At 55.4% G+C, this 12,352-nt stretch overlaps 7 protein-coding genes across 7 annotated transcripts; 3 read left to right on the plus strand and 4 right to left on the minus strand.

Annotated features, from left to right (window-relative positions):
- Positions 1–344: 344 nt before the first annotated feature.
- Positions 345–1,739, minus strand: PG998_006420 (uncharacterized protein; the record flags this gene model as incomplete). The annotated part of the gene is made up of 2 exons (XM_066873238.1): positions 345–865; positions 929–1,739. The coding sequence occupies 2 exons, from the start codon at positions 1,737–1,739 to the stop codon at positions 345–347; spliced, it is 1,332 nt and encodes a 443-aa protein (XP_066733335.1).
- Positions 1,740–2,275: 536 nt separating this feature from the next.
- PG998_006421 (uncharacterized protein) lies at positions 2,276–4,012 on the plus strand (the record flags this gene model as incomplete). Its single annotated transcript, XM_066873239.1, has 4 exons — positions 2,276–2,332; positions 2,424–3,038; positions 3,131–3,265; positions 3,332–4,012. 4 exons carry the CDS (start codon positions 2,276–2,278, stop codon positions 4,010–4,012), a joined length of 1,488 nt encoding a protein of 495 aa, XP_066733336.1.
- Positions 4,013–4,041: 29 nt separating this feature from the next.
- On the minus strand, positions 4,042–5,401 carry PG998_006422 (aldo-keto reductase; the record flags this gene model as incomplete). Its single annotated transcript, XM_066873240.1, has 5 exons — positions 4,042–4,419; positions 4,487–4,642; positions 4,730–4,828; positions 4,869–5,093; positions 5,180–5,401. The coding sequence occupies 5 exons, from the start codon at positions 5,399–5,401 to the stop codon at positions 4,042–4,044; spliced, it is 1,080 nt and encodes a 359-aa protein (XP_066733337.1).
- Positions 5,402–6,176: 775 nt separating this feature from the next.
- Positions 6,177–7,202, plus strand: PG998_006423 (uncharacterized protein; the record flags this gene model as incomplete). Its single annotated transcript, XM_066873241.1, has 1 exon — positions 6,177–7,202. The coding sequence occupies one exon, from the start codon at positions 6,177–6,179 to the stop codon at positions 7,200–7,202; it is 1,026 nt and encodes a 341-aa protein (XP_066733338.1).
- Positions 7,203–8,463: 1,261 nt separating this feature from the next.
- On the plus strand, positions 8,464–9,743 carry PG998_006424 (uncharacterized protein; the record flags this gene model as incomplete). Its single annotated transcript, XM_066873242.1, has 3 exons — positions 8,464–8,637; positions 8,714–9,119; positions 9,178–9,743. The coding sequence occupies 3 exons, from the start codon at positions 8,464–8,466 to the stop codon at positions 9,741–9,743; spliced, it is 1,146 nt and encodes a 381-aa protein (XP_066733339.1).
- Positions 9,744–10,033: 290 nt separating this feature from the next.
- PG998_006425 (uncharacterized protein) lies at positions 10,034–10,761 on the minus strand (the record flags this gene model as incomplete). Its single annotated transcript, XM_066873243.1, has 3 exons — positions 10,034–10,209; positions 10,323–10,594; positions 10,646–10,761. 3 exons carry the CDS (start codon positions 10,759–10,761, stop codon positions 10,034–10,036), a joined length of 564 nt encoding a protein of 187 aa, XP_066733340.1.
- A 461-nt stretch (positions 10,762–11,222) lies between these two features.
- PG998_006426 (uncharacterized protein) lies at positions 11,223–11,852 on the minus strand (the record flags this gene model as incomplete). Its single annotated transcript, XM_066873244.1, has 1 exon — positions 11,223–11,852. One exon carries the CDS (start codon positions 11,850–11,852, stop codon positions 11,223–11,225), a length of 630 nt encoding a protein of 209 aa, XP_066733341.1.
- Positions 11,853–12,352: the final 500 nt, after the last annotated feature.

The following is a 12,352-nucleotide window of genomic DNA, read 5'->3' on the forward strand; positions in this document are numbered from 1 at the left end:
GAGGTTCCATGACCAAGCAATAGAAAGGCTGTCGAGAGAGCAAAAGATAAATGCTGCAGGATGTAATTAGCAGATGGCTCAAAGAATGTCTAAGAAGGGTTTGTGCTCGGCTGAGTAATAACAGAAAGAAAAATATAATGCTGTGTCTGTGCTGTGTCAGAGTATGAAGAATCAAGCGACAAGTCTCAGCACCGAGGAGAATGAAAATTGGGCAGCAGCATGCATATTGGAGCGCCTTGCACAGCCATGTTCACCCCTCATTTGCTTGTACTTTTTAGCCATTTATTGCAGTGAATCAGTGCTCTAAGCCCGCCCAGCGCCTCAAAAACTAATAGAATGATAGATCAGCCCTCTATCGGGCTCCAGTGATAGTTCCTATTGATCCTTTCCGCAAGTTCAGGCGTTTTCTTCCACTGCTTCGCAACCAAATCCAGCGCCCCCAAATCTGCCCACCTCCGCTCATCCCACATGACATAGCCCCATTTCCTCACGGGCAGCGGCACATAATCTCCGTAAAGGTGCGAATATCTGCCCTTCCACAGCCGGACCCATGCGATCGGCGGTCGTTCTTCAACCTCAGCCCCCTCGCCTGGCGACACAGTATTCTCATCGTAGTCTCCGAGGAAGGCAATCGGGTCTCGCCTCGCCTCGGCCTCGTCCCGAGGGTCTGCGCTCCTCACCATGCGCCGGAACTGCTGGGCGTTGGTTCCGAGGGCGAGCCGCATGGGGTCGTCCTTGCTACCGACGTCCCGGCCCAGCTGCTCAAGATGATCTTGCATGGCGGAGCTGAGCTTCGCGTGGTTGTCGATTTGCAAGAGCCATGCCGACGACTTCAGACCGCGGGCAATTATCCGATCTATGTGGTCTGTTTTTCCTCGATTCAATCAGCTTGAACTGTTCCAGGCTTGGCAATAAGGGGTTAACTTACGTAATGTTGCTAAGCTCTCTGCCATTTTAGCAAATCCAGCAGGGTTGAGACCGTTGAACCCGGGGTTTATGATTGGCTTGGAAGTTGCACCATTCTCTCGCTTCTGGACCGAGGCCTGATCTGGAGTGGTGGCATCAGTGCGATTATTTATCCTGTCAAACATATCCGAGTACTGTTGCCGGAGGAAGACGTCGATGCATCCGATGGCTTCAGACTCCCATGGCTCGAACTTGCAGAAAAAGACGCCGTGGATGTCATAGCTGGTGAATGAACCATCGCGCTGGTCCTCGTGCTGACCGAACAGGTGGTTGTACGCCTCGTGGCGATAGATGGCCTTCATGATACGGACCTCCTCGCCTTTGCTCAGACCGTGCATTTCCTCATTAACACAGACTCCCACATCTTTTGGAGAGTAGGATGCCTTCCAGAGGTTTGCTAGAGACCATCGTGCATAGCGACGGGCCAAGGGCAGAGCGACAGTGGTGTGGAAGGCGGCCAGCCAACACAGGCCGTCGGGCGATATAGAGTCTATTCCCGGGGGCGATGCCGACTTATAGATGTCGAGAAAGCCGGCAATTTCCCTGTTGGACCTGGGAGATCCAGGCTCACACGCTCGAGACATGGCGTTGGCGTAAGCATCGGTGCCGTAGCCATGCATCTCGCGACTTAGACAAGATCGAAGGATGCTGTTGCGGTCCTCGCGGTACTGGGCGTGCATCACGGGGGAGGAGCGGACGAAGGATTGCAGCGTTGCCAAGTCTGGGACACTGCGGAGGAGCAGGCACCTCAATTCGGCGGGAAGGCCTTCCATCAACGACATAATGCCTAGAGTTCTGAGCAGTCTGATCTTGTTGCGTGTCTTCGGATGGCCTTGAAGATACGATGTTGTATTTTGAGTGTTCCCGATAAAAAGAGGAATGAGTATTTGTTACCGGTAACGACGTATGTTGTGACAATAGAGTTTTGTAAGCCGGGCTTTATATGATCCTCGGTGGTCACCGGATGATGATATTGGTCAAGGGGTCAGAAGGGGAAATTACACCGTCGCCGTGACCGTCTACGTAACCGTCGTCGCTGATCTCCAGGACTCACCGTCCGTGCCAAGGTGTCCCAATGTGGCTAAGTGTCGTTTTTTCGCTACTTGGGTCGGCATCGCCATCACCACGACCACCGACCGCGAGCGAGCTAGTCCAATTATTCCCAGCCCAAGCCCGCCAAGTTTCGTTACTAAGGCAATATGTCAGCTCCCCCCAAGCCAGTAGACAGACACACTATCATTCCAATTTTCCTCTCCCTCCTCTTCGCCTTGACAGGAACGGCCCGTGTGTTCCCTCTAGTAGAGCAATCATGGTTGGCGTCCCTTCGAGCAAGGGGTGCGCACTGTGCTTGAAACGAAGTGTCAAGGTGGGTTCGTCTGATTCGTCGTCCGCCCGCTCGGGTCTCGTGGGCTACGGCAGTTGATGTTAGATGACGTTGGCCTGACTCGAGAAACCAGTGCGACGAAGCACGACCTAGTTGCTCACCATGCCGCCGAGGTCGACGAAAATGTCCTGGCTATGCCCAAGGCGTCAGATTGAAATTCGTGGACGAAGGCCCCAAGCTGCGACGAGGCCCGACAAAGGCGACGACGGAGCGAACGGCTGTCGCTAACACAACAGCTCCGTCGACAGAAACGCCAGGAGGCCCCGATCGCGGTCAACGCAATGACGTCGCGACGCACCACTACCGCTACTGGGACGATCCCGGGAGCGTCCACGCGCCTATTGAAATGAAGTCGCCCAGCCTGGAGCGCCAACAGCTCGCCCTCTCCTTCGTGTCCGCCATGTTTCCGCTGGGGGCGGAATCGGTGCAGCGGTCGTTCCTGGGCAGCTGGCTCTGGCACATCCCGGCGCGCCTGGGCGTCAATACGGCCCTAGACTACGCCACGCTGTCAGTGGCCTTGGCGTACTTCGCGCGCATGTCCGGCGCCGCCGCCGCCCCAGATCTGCTGCACCGCGCGCAGCTAGCGTACGCGTCGGCTTTGCGATACTTGGCGACCGCCGTCGGTAGTTGTTCCACGTGGGCCAGCACCGACGTTTTGTGCACCACCATGCTCTTGGGCCACTATGAGGTCAGTCAGCACCACACCCACATACACATTGTTTTTCTCGATAAGGAATGTCCCTCCCACTTACAACAGCCGGCTTCTTTCTGGAGTTTTAGTCTTTTGTCAATGTCGACACCGCATGGATTCACCATGCTGGCGGGGCGGCACGTCTTTTGCAACTGCGAGGGGCCCGTCGATGCTACGAGTCTGCGTTTGACTACGCTATGTTCCTGGCGTGCCGTGGATCAATTGTGAGTTCTTTCCTCCATAGCACTTCGTATAATTTTTCATTTTAAAAGTATCTCTTTAGTTGACAGTCTTGCGTCATTAAGATTGCCGAATCATTGGCTTCCGGCACACCATGCTTTCTTGACGACAAAGAGTGGCAGTCAATACCCGACGGCCTGATGGACTTTCCTTTGCTTCCTGAGTCTCCTGAACTGTATCACACCATCTTCGGACTCTTCGCCAAGATTCCAGGCTTGGTAAGGAGTGCCGAGCTGGTGACAAACCATACCCCCGGCAGTGAACGCTTGTCGACCCTCGCGAGGGCCGAGGTAGTCCGCCAGGACCTCAAGCAATGGTATCATCAGTATACATCCAGCGGGGAGGGACTCAAGCCGGTTCTCGTCAACCCCGAAACCGACGACCCGTACGGAGGCGACACATTTCGGCCCGTCTACGTCTACAAAGACGTGCCATCTGCGAGCGTGATCACAACCTGCTGCGCCTATCTCATTACGCTGAACAGCGCTGTCAATACGCTGACCTCTAGCGACGTTCTCGCGGGAGAGAGCTTCAAATTGGCGAGGACCATCTGCTGGTCGATTGACTTTTGCACACGGGCCGGCTATTGCGGAACTCAGGTCATGAGGTTCTCCCTCCCAATCGCTCGCGCAGCAATGCCGGTTGAGCACCACGGTTGGATAGACAACTGGATAAGCAAGTTTCAAAGCGCTCATGAGGCATCGCGAATTCAGCCACAAAAGCTGAACTAAGGAAAATCTAAACAAAGCCCTGGTTGAATCTAATAGCCTGTCACTGCCCTGGGTACGTATGCAGCCTCTAGCCTGGCAACCTCCTCTGTGCTCAGCACTGTCTTCGCCGCGAGTACTGCTTCGTCGATCCGCTCCTTGCTGTTGAGACCGACAATGGGGTTTACACCCTTGTGCAAAGTCCAAGCCGTGGCAATTACGGCCATGGGCAAATCCCTCGCCTTGGCTATCTGCTCTACTGTGTCGACAATGGCCTTTTCGACCCGACTCTCTTGGTCGTAGAGGCGAGGGAGTGCAGCATCGTGCTGCGACCTCAAAGAGGCCTCCTTGCTTAGGGAATTCCAAGGCCGCGCCAAGACGCCTCGGGCATTTGGGGACCACTGCATCATCAATATCAGCACAGCCCAAACCTTCGTCGACGGTGTAAGGCTGAACATATTTGGCCTCGCAACTTTCAGGGGGCTGGAGAGCACTTACTGGGATGCATCCAACACCGCTATCGCGACAGTACGGGATCATCTCCCGCTCCTCCTCACGGTAAAGGAGGTTGTAATAGTTCTGCATCGAGATGAACTGATGCCATCCATTCCTCTGCGCCACGTTCTGGAGGGCCTGGAACTCCCACGCCGGCATCTGGAAAGCCACCAAGCGTTTCGCTCGTCAGTCTACTGTATACGCTTCAGGGGGGTGATCGGTTGACTCGACAGCTGCACTACTCACCGAACTAGCCCCGATGTACCGCGCCAGCCCCATCTCGACGACGTCGTTCAGCGCCCGCATGACCTCCTCGCGCGGCACGTCCGGGTCCATGCGCTGGATCTGGAAGACGTCGATGTAGGTGCCCCCCCAGGCGGGCGACGCTCGCCCGCGCCGCGTCCAGGATGTGCTTGCGCGACAGGCCGGCGCGGTTGACCTGGCGGCCGGCGTTCTGCGTCGCCGCGAACACGGACAGCTGCGGCTCGCCCGGCGCGCTCGTCGCGAAGCGGCACTTGGTCATCAACACCAGCGCCTCGCGCGGGATGCGGTACGTCGCGATGGCTTTCGCGATGAGCTCTTCGGATACGCCGTTGGAGTAGAGGTCGGACTGGTCGTCGCTGGTCAGTCATGCGGGCCTGTTGTTCATGTGCGGTTGGGAGAGAGTGGCATGGAAGAGATGAGGGTTGAACCTACCGTGTCCCATGTGTTGATCCCGACGCTGTAGGCGTAGTGCAGCAGTGGAAGAGCTTCGTCCTCTTCGAGGACCCATTCTTGCCATGCTTTGCTGCCGAACGACATGGCGCCCAATATGATGTTGGACACTTTCAAGCCCGACTTTCCCAGTCGGTTGTGGGACATGGCTGTTGGCGGTGCACTGATCAGGAGGTCACCGACGTATCCATGTTGAGGAGACATGGCTGATGAGGGATGAGCTGGAGTACGGAGATGGGTTGAATAAGTGAAATCTTAAATGGCAAGTCGGTGATAATTGCCAACACCTTGTTGTTGTCGTATACGCTGCTTGGTAAATTCTGCTGGGAAACATCCCCTTCTTGGCCCCTTTATATACACATCGCGTAGGAAAACATCTTCCTCTGCTGATTCACCTCTCGCTGCTGAGCAATAGGAGGCAGTTACACTGGTAAGGCATTTGCAGGCTATCCGCTTCACCGTTGGACCTCGTGGTAGACAGGGGTGTGTGTAAGACGCTCTAAACCCAAAGGGGCTGCAAGCTACGAACTCTAGCGCCTGTCATCTGGTGCATATGTCTCCACGAATAGAACCCACTCGCTGTTTTGGTAATGCGACTTACCGAATCGAGTGCTAAGCTACGAACAATAGTAACATACCATAAATCTCAACTTATACACTGCGCTGTAACCCGTATGTAATGAGAGGATACGTCTTCGAGGAGTCATTTCAAAAGGTCTCAAGTCAAGGTTCTCAAAATAGACCTTTCGTAATGTTCAGAACACGGCTAGTGAATATACGGCGGCTGGTAGTCAGCAAGTGCTTCGGTCTGGCTGATTAGGACGTCAGGCGACAAACACCATGGGATGGATTTCAAGATATATAATCTGCTCGAGGTCTACCAAACCACATCATCATCGCTTCACAGATGCAGTATCCTGGACACCTTCACTTTTCTAATCCCTGAATCACTATCTAGCACAACTAGTCTCTTCGAACCATGGTGTCTCTAACAGAAGGCCAGAAGGCCACCCTGAGTCCCGAAGCCATCGAGTACCTCAGCAACGTCCGCCACATTCCCTTCGCCCAAACCCTCGCCCCCTTCCTCACCTCCCCCCGCCGCGTCCCCGGCCTGCGCCAGGGCGTGGAGGACAAGATGGGCCCCGGCGAAGCCGCCCTGATCGATCATCACAGCCTCATGGTCGAGGAGGTGACGATCGCCGGCGTGCCCGTGGTGCTCATCACGCCCCCGGCCGCCGCCGTGCGCCCCGAGAAGCGCAGAAAGCTGCTCTTCAACGTCTTCGGCGGCGCGTTCGTCATGGGCAGCCCCCGCGACCGCGGCGCCCTGACCATGGCCGCCGAGCTCGGCGTCCGCGTCTGCGCGCCGCGCTACACCCGCGCGCCCGAGGCGCGCTACCCCGTCGCGCGCGACCAGTGCCTCGCCGTGTACCGCGCGCTGATCGAGACGGGGCTCCCGTCCTCGGACGCGCCGATCGACCCGGTGGATCTCTACGCCATGGGCAGCTCGTCCGGCGCCCAGATCCTCGTCTCCATGCTGCTCGTGGCGCGGCGCGAGGGGCTGCCGCTGCCGCGTGCGGGCATGTATCTGTGCACGCCGGCGCTGGACCTCAGCGGGGCGGGGGACTCGATGGCGTTCAACGCGCGGGATCGCGATATCATGCCTGTCAGCTTGCTGTCCGCCATGGTCTCGCAGAACTATGCGCCGTTGGAAGAAGAGGGAAGTGCCATCAGCGGTCCCACCGATCCGCTGTACTCGCCCTTGTACGCCGACGACTACGACGCCGGCTCGTTCCCGCGCACCGTCATCACGGTAGGCACCCGCGACTTCGCCCTCAGCCACGGCGTGCGGTTTTACTGGAAGCTGAGGGAGGCTGGCATCGAGGTGGAGTTGCTGGTCTCGGAGGGCATGTGGCATGGGTTTAATTGGGAGCCGAAAGTGCCCGAGGCTCTTAGGGCTCGCGCTGCGGTGGTGGAGTTTCTGGAGAAACCAATTTCAAGTGTGTAAATGACAGCCTCTTATACCCATAGTATATTATGTAACTTTATCACCTTTATTGAAAGCTTGTTTGAGGCTGCCGCAAGATTGAGAAATGTCTTAACGGCCCCTAGGAAGTCGCCTAGGCTTTTTATCACCATGCACCAGGGCGAAGGCCGCTTGGAATACCAACGCCCTCTTTTCTATCTGTCCAGCTTAGGTCTTGCCAAGGTCAGCGATGCTTTGCTAGATGCTCAAGGACTGTGACCTCCCTTCTGCTAGTTTCTCGTGCTGGGTGAAGTTTGTTCTAGTGCTCGTCGGCGAGCCACGCCAACCGTTATTCTCGTAATCGCCCTGGCTATACGAACCTGGGACGAGCGAGGTTCTTGAGCTCGGCGCCGGTGAGCCCTCGACCCAGACGAGGCGAAAAGGGCCGGAAGAAGGCGAGATCCGAGTTTCGGCACGCATCCCCGGTCATACAAAACGGCCCCCCACCGAGACGACAGGGAACATGCCGTAAGCATGCCTGCAGGTGGAACCTGCACGCGACAGGGTCTGCCAACGCTACATCTGTTTTAGATGAATAGATGACAATCGGACCCAATCTGGCACGACGAGTGGACGAGTGGCACAGCACGTCGTATCTGCCAGGCACTAGGGAAACTCAATGCCCACTTAGGTGCGCTAACTTTTGCTGACTTATGATTATATCCAGGGCTTGCCGTGGCTGTGGGCATGGTTGGCTATAAGGAGTGGCATATTAGTGGTTTCATTGTTTCATTGTTGGCGGAGCTCGACTCCATCTCCGCCCTCTTGTTGCTTCTGGGAGAAGTAGGAAAAACATGTCAAACCAACTTCGAGGCAAGATATATAAAAGCTATTCGATACCGAAGCATCGTTCAAAAGCGAATGAAGGGGTATGGGTCTCCTCGGCCTAGCCAGCCGTGTATTGCGGTTCAGTTGAGCGAGAAAAAGGGGAAGTTGGACAGGCGAACTCCCCCGCACCCCCTGGTCCAGTCGGCCGAAATGCGACAAGGAAAAGGGAGCCCGAGCGTGCGCTCCAATGCCGCAGCAGGACGACCGACTACTAGTGAATATGCAGAAGAAAGAAAAAAGTCCCGTAGTCAAATAAGGAAGGGACATCCTTACCTCCCTTCCCAAGGAAGCACTTCGCTCATTCTCTTGACCATGGTGAGGCTCAACTAACTGATAAATTGACGGATTGGTCGCATCGATTGCCCCGAGAGATCCCGGATCGCCCGACTACCGAATTGCCGCCCGCGACAACGACATGGCCCCGCCTATTCTTTTCGAGGTCACCGAAGATGCAGTCCGCCTCTCCCAGATCTTCTATGGCGTGACGATACCCCTGATGGCGCTGGCCACCGCGACATTTGCATACCGCATGTCGAAAAGCACCAGGAGAAAAAGCTTTTGGTCGGATACGTGTATCACCTTGGGCTGGGTAAGTCACTTGGCTGGCCGCCTTTCTTCTCTCGGCGTGAGGATCAAGCTGACCAAAATTCTTCCGTACTACACAGGCTCTCGCCGTTGCGGCCTGGGGCCTTCTGATGCCGCAGATGTTCCTGACCCCCGGCATCAAAGAGCCGGCCGTCGTCTTCAAGGGCTTCAAGGGCGCATACCTCGCCATCTCCGTCTGGGGCGTGGCCCTGGCCTTCATCAAGGCCGCCATCGGCTTCACCCTCCTGCACATCCGACAGTCCTTCTGGTTCAGCGTCTTCATCTGGTTCAACATCGCCCTGGCCGCCGGCTACGGCTTCGGCAACCTCTGGTTTTCCCTCTTCTTCTGCCGCCCCATGCGCGCCGCCTGGGGCGACTTCCCCGAACCGCCCGAGACCGTCAACTGTGCCGGGGGGCCGAATGCCCTAAACGCCCTGTCGATCGCGGCCCTGGTAGGGGCGGTTGTCAGCATAAGCACCGACATCAGTGAGTTGTGGCGTCATTGCCGCTTCACGAATCACCTGCTGACTCCTTTTCCCCCAAGTGCTGTCCCTCGCCCCCATCGTCTTCCTGTGGAACCTGAACTGTCCCCGGCGCGAACGCATCGTAATCGGAGTCCTGATGTCGCTGGGCGTGGTGGCGGCCGCCTCGTCGCTGGTCAAGATCCTGATGGTCGAGAAGTTCGCCACGCCCGGGCAGGACACCATCGGACTCAACACCACCATCAGCACGTGGACCATCCTGGAGCTGATCCTGGGCATCATCGCCGCCTGCACGCCATTCTGCAAGCCCGTCCTGGAGCAGGGCCTGTCGCTGCTGGGCGTCTCGCTGCAGCACCCGGGGGGCGCCGCCGGCGCGTCGAAGCAGACGCCCGTGCGCGCCCAGTACCGCCGCGCCACCGACAACGACACGTTCAAGTCCCAGATCACGGCGACCCGGTCCCGGTTCGAGTCCGACGAGGACCCCTTGACCGGCATCGAGATGCAGGCCGGCCTGGATCTCCCGGGGGACGCGCACGGGCGCATATACAAGCGCACCGACGTCCAAGTCATGAACGAGGAGCTGCGGGAGGACAATCGGGCGGATGGCTGGAAGAAGTATACCCCTTGAAGCGACTGGTGGCCTGTAGTTGGCTGTCCAGATGCGATTTTATGGTCAATTTCAGCTTTTTCACGCGAACTGTGCAAAACCAACCCCTAGCCGACCCGGGTAGTAGAGTGACTCGTACGTATAGCTTAGGGGCCACTTCTCAATGTGCATTAGTTGTAGCACAAGATTTTGCTCTTATTCATCCCTTTCACTATCAAATCCGTAAGCACCGCCATTTCGGGCACAGTCAATATTCCTCTTGATGTTGCTGTCCTCAATAGCCATATGGGCTTTTCCAAAGTCGTGGCGGATCAACGTACCGCGCACGCCCGCATCCTCCAGACCCCCTTGTGATTCTCGATGCGGTCGTCGTCGGCGCGGGCAAAGCGGAAGCAGTGCGTGAAGACGATGATGTGCTCCCAGTCGTGCCGGTGACCGCCGACGTCGGCGACGTGCTCGACCGCCGTGTCCTTCTCGAAGTAGTAGTCTTACACGTACGCGCACCACCCGTTGTTGCACCGCGTCCGCATGTACACGTTGTTGTTGTCCGGGTCACTCTCATCGTGGCAGTCGACGCCACCGCCGGTGTAGCCGTTCAACCTCCCTTCGGCCGGCTCGTTGTCGGGGCCGATGGCGGGCGTGTTATAACAGCCATCCATATCGAAGTCCAGGGCCGGTTGCCAATCTTCTCCAAGTACGTCGCCAACTCCGCCAGGGCTTTGGGCGGGTCGCGCTTGGACAGGATGTTCCGGTAGAGGCTCAGGGGTTCGTCGGGGACATTGGCCAGGGCAACGGGAGCTGCTGCAGCGGAGCCGAGCAGGGTGGTGAGTACCACGGAAGCGAGAGCGTATGCTGCCTTGTTGATATATCGTCTGGAACGTCAAGGTCAAATGTTCAACTGGATGGGGCAGTGATGGATAGACCTTCTAGAGGTCGGGCCGGCGATGTTGTTGCTGACGGCGTTGTTGGCGATGCCCTTGATCCCTAGATGCTTTTTGCTGGCTTCGGCTTTGTGCAGCGACGTTGGCGATACCCTCATCTTGCTGACCTAAAACATGGTCCCAAGGTTGAGATGAAAGCGTCGATACTTCGGATATTAAATACGTTACACGTAGAAATCGTACCCGAAACACTGACTGGACTGGCTGGACTGGGTGGCTAGCTAGTCCAAAGGGAGGGAGCTAGCTGAATAAAGTAGTGGTTGAAGCGTGAAGATACGGTAGAGTCCTCTGGGGGTCAGGGAAATAACTTAAGCGCATTGTTCCAGTGTCACCTATATCCCTTCGTTATATCCTGCTATCGCCGAGATATGTTATAGTAGAATACTAGCACGGCTTATTTCACGAATAGTACGGATATTCTAATAGCCTCGGCGATGTATTATAACGATAGTAGATTTCTAATAAGAGTAGTTAAGAAATACGGTAACGATAGCGAATTTCTAATAAGAAATATCTAGAACGAAGCAAGATATGTCATGTCGTCGAGCCGATTTGGCCCTTACCGGTTCATATGCAGCATTCCTTCATTAACTTTCCGAATCAATTCCGAAGGAGCCTTATCTCCAGACTTCTCGAGCTGAGTAATATTGTTATCCAAGTCGGGGGGCGGGATTGTGTTGTCGGTATTGCTGGAGGATACATCGTTGGAGTGGATAAACTTAATATAGTCATCGCCAAAGCTTCCGACGATCAGGTAAATTTCTGCTCCGTGCTGTGTGAACAGGATCTTATGGCGCATAACTGGCTTCGGGTCTGAGGATTTGCTAATGGTTTCGGTCTCGTATATCCAGGCGGCCAATTCCGCAGTTAATTGTCTCCAAACGTGGATTTTCCAGCTGCTCGCTTTCACTTCGATCATGATGGGTGACTGCTTCTTCGACGACAGGTCGTTGGGGATATGATTAGCTGAAGCGACAACGTGGCCATCTACGTCAGCTTGGTATGTGGCGAATTCCATCTTGGGATCCTTATCCTTAGCGGAAACCTCCGAGCTAAAATGGAACCTCAACCGCGACGGTCTTATCTGTCCATAATTTCTAACAATTTTGAGAATATTGCTAGGGTCGGCTTCGGCAGAAGAATCTTTAATTCGATTCTGGATATTCGACACAAATCTGGTAAAGCACATTGTGACGATCGTCTCATCCTTATCCGTATGCTCAGGCCGCGTGGTTGGGAAATCAGCTGCCCGACACAGGTTTCTTCGCTGAGTGCCAGAGGACGGGGGAACGCGTTGCGCCATTGACGTTGCTAATCAATTGCTGATTTGAGGGGGCTTGATGAACCATTGTCTGTATTGCTGGAGCAAGAGGCCATGGTGGCGATGCTGTGTGGACGTGTTGAGTTGGAAAAATAGAGATGTCTAAAGGGAAGTGCGAAGGTGTTAGGTTGAAACAACAACAGAGATATATAAAGGGAAGTTTGAAAGAGGTAACGTACCTGATTTCCTTAATAGCCGAAAGAGATGAAAAAAGAGATAAATATTAAAGGTGTGAAGAGTGGTAGATAGAAAAATTGAAGGAAGTTAGTAGTGGGAAGCAAAATGATTGTTACCTATTGCTTGTGCTGGAGATGTGGTACACCCCCACAGGATTTACACAATGACATTCAAACAATCGAAACTTAGCA

This window comes from Apiospora kogelbergensis, assembly GCF_038363985.1.
Source record: "Apiospora kogelbergensis strain CBS 113332 chromosome Unknown utg000003l_segment0_segment0, whole genome shotgun sequence".
Taxonomy (NCBI): domain Eukaryota; kingdom Fungi; phylum Ascomycota; class Sordariomycetes; order Amphisphaeriales; family Apiosporaceae; genus Apiospora; species Apiospora kogelbergensis.